Source organism: Astatotilapia calliptera, chromosome 4 (assembly GCF_900246225.1).
Source record: "Astatotilapia calliptera chromosome 4, fAstCal1.2, whole genome shotgun sequence".
Taxonomy (NCBI): Eukaryota; Metazoa; Chordata; class Actinopteri; order Cichliformes; family Cichlidae; genus Astatotilapia; species Astatotilapia calliptera.
In genome coordinates, this window is record NC_039305.1 from 18,043,180 (window position 1) to 18,049,556 (window position 6,377).

At 43.0% G+C, this 6,377-nt stretch overlaps 1 protein-coding gene across 1 annotated transcript; it reads left to right on the plus strand.

Annotated features, from left to right (window-relative positions):
* The first annotated feature begins 2,951 nt into the window (after positions 1–2,951).
* Positions 2,952–6,156, plus strand: LOC113020923 (protein Tob1-like). Its single transcript, XM_026165251.1, has 2 exons — positions 2,952–3,235; positions 4,518–6,156. The coding sequence occupies exon 2, from the start codon at positions 4,748–4,750 to the stop codon at positions 5,765–5,767; it is 1,020 nt and encodes a 339-aa protein (XP_026021036.1). The 5' UTR covers positions 2,952–3,235; positions 4,518–4,747; the 3' UTR covers positions 5,768–6,156.
* Positions 6,157–6,377: the final 221 nt, after the last annotated feature.

Here is a 6,377-nt window from a genome sequence, read left to right on the forward strand (position 1 = left end):
ACATAGATCTATTGATGTTGTCCCAGTGGTCCGCTCCTGGATGAATTATGTAACAGCCTCTGTGGATTTTAAAGGTGGCTGTGCGGGAGAGAAAAGCGTTTACGTCGATGTCGTGACAACTCATAACACAACCCCTGTATTTACACATACCGTGCCGTGTAAATCCTCAGTGCGTATGCACACAGCGTGACTCATAGTCGAGCCACTGATGCATGATGTTTAATGGACAGCCACAGCTGAAAGGCTGCTACAGAGACTGGCTGATACTGCCATGAAACACTGATGTAAACACTCAGAAACAGATCTCAGTGAGATTTATATTTATGTGAATTAAATATGTCGAATGAATGAAAAGTGTAGCTTTAGCTTGTCCTGTTTAATGTGGATGTACTTATTGTGTTCTATCATCTTACCAGACATATAAGAGACATAACTGCCCCTCGCTGAGCCTGGCTCTACCAACAGTTTCTTCCTGTTAAAAGGGAGTTTTTCCTTCACGTTGTTGCCAAGTGTTTGCTCATAGGCAGTTGTTTGACTGTTGTTGTTTTCTCTGTATTATTATATTGTATCTACCTTAAAAAGATAGAAAGAGGGATAAAAGGAAAGGAAGGCAGGGAGGCAGACAGGGAAGCAGCAGTGTGTGAGAAATCCTCCTCCACTTGTGTGTCTGTTTGTTTTTGTCACTGCACTATAAAAGTAGACCTTAAATAAACACAAAGCAAATGGTTATTTAATCACAGCCCTTAAGTTCCTCGTTGCTAAGAGGATAATGCCTTTTACATTATTGCACATTATTGGGCTGTCTTTTTTCCCATTTCTTATCGCTTTCCAGTTTTTATCTGTTGTACAGTGTCCTTGGGTGCTTTGAAAGGCGCTATTTAAATAAAATGTATTATTATTATTATTATTATTATTACTTTGAACAAACCATTCAGAGGAAAGCAGAAGTGGATTATTATGGTCTGTAGTCACTTCACACCAGGGGCTTGTGTTTTTCTGTTAAAGGACAGCAGTGAAGGATGGGCAACACCGTGTTGTCTTCTGGTGCTAGAGGAATGTTAGGTTAAGGCCTGGTTGTAAATACTTAAAAGATGCCCTTCAGTTTGCTGAGAAATGGCTTAGTAAACTTTAAAATACCCTTTTCTCCTTTCTTGTTGCAAAGTTCCACAGGAAGGTCAGCTTAAGCCCTGATGAGCTGGATTTCCATACAACAAGGCAACTGAGCTGCAGCGTTTGCTAAATTACTCACGTAACTGCCTATATTCTCATTTCTGTGGCACAAAGTTAGACTGGACACTGTTTTCAGGGGAGAATTAGAAATCTTCATGTGACAGAAGCAGCAGTGAGTGGCAGATACACTGGACTCCAATGATTAGAGGATTACGCTCTAAGACAATATAGCAGTCTTAACGTGCCTGATTATAGCTGCTGACCTTGCTCTGTCAGCTGATGCCTTTTATTGCCACTCCAAACATCACAAGGGCACAAATTGTGTACACATTAGTGGGGGAAAAATACAGGAGCCATACACAATATAAACACCATACCATAAAAAGGAGCCCCAGCAGAATGGCTATATGGAAGTGATTCTGGAGGACATGTGACACCGAGATCTTTACAGTGAAAACAGCCCACAAGGCATGCTGCAAAACACAGTGCTGCTGGCTGGCAGTCCACTCACTCACCCGCCCACTTCCACTTTAAGATAGATGGTGAATCTGAATCTGCTGGGCAATGTCAAATCGTATAATCCCCCTCTATTTCAGCCACCCCTGCCTCATCTGTCATGTCTTGTTCCCTAAAGCACTTTCCACAGGAGCCCTGTTTGCTTGCATTTACAGCTCACATCAAGCACATGACTCTGCTTGGGAAACATGAGAATGTCCACTCTGTCAGACTTTTTTTTTTTTAAATAAAAAGCACTGCTGCCATGGTAAATAAGGCGACCTATCTATCTATCTATCTATCTATCTATCTATCTATCTATCTATCTATCTATACGACCTCAAAGTTGTCAGCAAAGTAAATTAATCAGGATAACGACTTTATTTCCGTTTCACATAACACCATTAATCATGAGGAGAAAGCACGTTTTCCTTATTGTGGTTTTAAAGGCTTTTAAAGCCCCAGCGACTCTTCCTTTCTTGAGCAGATACCTGTGTGTGTGCCGGTTCACTTTAAATTGGGCAACAGCGTGCGTTCAGCCGAGCGATGACGTGCGCAGCCTACATCAGCACCTTGGATACGGGTACACCATTCACAGTATGGTTCCTGCCCCATTTTAGGCCAATCAGCGCTTGTGTTTTCTAGATAGCATGCAGCACAACCCACACTGCTTGCCAGCTGTATCGTTCCGCTGTGGGGAATCTCCTCTCAGGCGTTATACATTTATCACAGATCCTGCAGCTTTTCGTGGCAGGTAAAAAAAAAAAAAAAAAAAAAAAAAAAAAAGGGGGGGGTCTTTGTGACTATTCTGTGACGAAATGTAGGCGCAAATTATTTTAAGGCCCCTTTTTCTGGTATCAACATGGCACAGAGCTGTTAGTCTTAAATATTATCTGATTGCGACGACTAAAACCTGCTGGGTGGGTTATTATAACATATTTACTTCCCGGAAGTGCCACAGTTTCACCTTTATGTTTGTTTCAAGTCAGCTCGATCTCTTTACATAATACTGCTAGTGAATAACATTAATTAGGACTTTTGCCTTTTGCTGTCAGCACAGACCTAGGTTATCTCTGACGCAAACTCCTCATCACAGGCGTCTCTCGTCTCACAGGACCGTTTGTCCGAGTTTGACAGCGCCGATCAGCCAATCAGTGCTCGCCTCGGGCGTCACGAAGAGGGCGGGACTCCCGCCGCGGACCAATCGCAGGCGCTTGCATTGTTTTGACCTCTGGAACCGCATCACCGCCTACCTCGTGCCCATGGCGGAGGAAAGCTATAAATACGAGCAACGCCGTATCAGAAGAGGACGAAGTTGCGAAACTCCCGAGAAAGGAGGGAGCTACTCTGCAAGCCTGCTGAAAGAGGAGAGCTAAAAAACAAAAAACCGAAAAATAACCTTAAAAAAACCGTAAACGCCAATCCTCCAAAAATCTACGTGTACTGGAAGACTTTTTTGTAACGCTGATAATTTATTATATGTGAAGAAAGTATTTATACTTTTTTTTTCCTATTTGCACTAACTAACGGTACTTCAGAACTACTGAGAATCTTTATTTTTTACAAAAAAGTAAGTACTCCAGCTCTCTTGTTTCTGCTAATGTGTGTGTGTCGCTGTCTTTATTATTGCTCTTAGTTGTACTGTAGCTCTATTCGTACTTAACTATAAGCTGATCTGCTGCGTCAGTTCACGAAGTTAGGGAGGGGTGTATATAGGCTGTGTGTGCTCTTTTTTTCTCTATTCTTATGTAAGCACATAGCGATACCTCCACAGACTCGAAATGAGTCCGATGTGGTGTTGAATTTTCACTGCAGCCCGTTATTATTTTTTTATTGTATCGCCTTTTTCTAGTGTCAGTACAGTCTGTTCCTGTGCGCTGCAGTTTCTGCAATATTATGCCTTTCTTACTGTAACACCAGCCAAGACCTGTAGCTACAACTGCGACCAGTCTTTATTAGTGAGGTGTAGACACTGCAGATTTTTGGGGTTTTATTTTCCAGTGTGGGCTAGCTTCCCCCTCTGAGAAATAAAATAATCCACTCTGGGGCATTTCAGCAGCCTCTACAGGCTGACTCCCTATAGACCCTCTCTGTCTAGCTCTTCTCGGTAGAAGAGGGCTATTTCTGTGCTGCCTGCATCCAGCCTTCGTTTCAGTAAATGTTTAATGGCTAAATCCTTTCGCAAAAATCGCAAAACATGGGCGCAGACAGGTTGTTCGGCGACACTGCTTCGACTAATCTGTGCCGTATGCATACCATACCAACCCAGTAGCACGGTTATAAGCCTGAAATCCAACCGGATCGTTTCTTTGCCAACTTATCCACCATTAGGTATTATCTACAAAGCAGTCACTAAGTCAAGCTTACCCTTTTTAGATAATGAAATGCGGTAACCCCGCAGTAGTTTTCCTGTCTCCTGCTGTAAGGAGGATATCTAGAAGCCTATTATGTAATAGGATTCTCAGTCCTAGTGTGAGGTTAATGTGCACGATGCCTACTTCTTGACATTTAGATGCAGGGTTGACAACAGTATAGCCCAGCTGTAGTGCCTCTTCTGTTTATTTATGTCAATATATTCATATTATTAGAATATATTCTGTATATTCCTCTTTTCTGGTTTATTTTACCTTTAAGATCCTGCTTTGGTTGGCCATCTTATGGCTTACAGCCTACATATTTATGAGCTCAAATGGTCACAGTACAACATACCTGCTTTAAAAACAAATGCTTAATAATTAAAGCACCCTCCTCCCTTCGTTTTAGCTGTGTAGCCATACTGCATGATCATTCCAAATATATTTTCATGTACTTATACATGTGTTTTGTCCCTCCCCCACTTTTAATTCTTGCAGGAAAAAAATATCACACCCTGTGGAAGGACACCACTTACACAAAACCAGCACTTCTGATTTTGATTTTTTTTTCCCCAACCTGTTTCATCCAAGTTCTGGTTACTTTTGCCATCCCGACTGGAGAGAGCAGCTGTGCTGCCAAACACGGATAAACAAAGCAGACCCAGTGGATACGTTCAAGGTCAGACACAAATAATCTTGTTGCATCGGGTAAACTTCAGCAGTTAGCTATGCAGCTTGAAATCCAAGTAGCCCTCAACTTCATCATCTCATACCTGTATAACAAGCTGCCCAGGCGGCGAGTCAACATTTTTGGCGAGGAGCTGGAGCGGCAGCTGAAGCAGAAATATGAAGGACACTGGTACCCGGACAAGCCATACAAAGGTTCAGGATTCAGATGCATCCACGTTGGGGAGAAGGTTGACCCCGTGGTGGAGAAGGCAGCCAAAGAGAGTGGGCTGGACATTGAAGATGTCCGCAACAACCTTCCCCAGGACCTCAGTGTGTGGATTGACCCCTATGAGGTGTCCTACCAGATTGGGGAGAAGGGGCCCGTCAAAGTGTTGTACGTCGACGACAGCAACGAAAGTGGAAGTAGCAATGTGGGACTTGATTTGGACAAAGAGATCAAGAACAGTTTCAATCCAGACGCGCAGGTCTTCATGCCCATCAATGAGCCTGTGAATGGTGCCTCCCCGGGTTCCAGCTCGCCCTCCCCACCCTTTGGCCACTCGGCAGCAGTAAGCCCCACCTTTATGCCCCGCTCCACGCAGCCTTTAACCTTCACAACAGCCACCTTTGCTGCCACCAAGTTTGGCTCCACTAAGATGAAGAGCAGTGGACGCAACAATGGCGGCAGTGGTGCTGGGAACAAGGTGGCACGTACCTCTCCCACCAACCTGGGCCTGAATGTGAACAGTCTCCTGAAACAGAAAGCCATCTCCACCTCCATGCACTCTCTGTACGGGTTAGGCCTCGGCGCGCCGCAGCAGCAGCACCAGAAGCCCTCGGCACTCTCCCCCAATGCCAAGGAATTTGTGTTCCCCAGCCTGCAGGGCCAGGGCAGCCAGAGTGCTCTTTTCCCCAGCGACAGCTCGCTCAGCCTCAGCCCGCTGCAGTACAGCAATGCCTTTGATATGTTTGCGGCCTACGGTGGCCTTAATGACAAGTCGCTTATGGATGGCTTGAATTTCAGCTTGAGCAACATGCAGTATTCTAACCAGCAATTCCAGCCAGTTATGGCCAACTAGTACACGTGAAGGTACTACTTAAGCTACTACTTCATACAGAAACGACCAGAGATAATGTGATGGGGGGAAACAAACACAAATGCACATTTCAAAACAGAAATAAAAAAAAAATTAAAAAAAAGTAAACAAGAACAGAATGTCAAGTATAAAAGGAAAAAGTGACTTGTCACCTGTAAGATCTTTGTTACGAGTCTAAGAGCATGAGCCCGAGGGTGAATTATTTTGCCCCCTTGAGTTATACCTTTTTCTTTTCCTTAATGAAGCTTGTAGTACAAAATGTCCAAGCTTGGTTACCTAAACTTCAACATGCATCATTGTTATTTCTTTTGCCAACCAAGCACAAAATATTTTTTTTATGTGACTGTTTAAAAAAATATATATATATACATATATATATGAAAAGACAAAAAAGAGAAAAAAACAACACAAGTCATGGCCTCTTTTCAGTATTTAAACATAACTGGACATCGCCAATTATTTTTTGTTTTGTTTTTTTCAAGAGATTGGCATAAATAAGTGGGATTTCCTGGTCTTTTTCTAATTGTATAATTTAATTTAGTACAGAGTTTGTAAAATATCAGAGTATCTATTGTTTCTACGACATGGTATT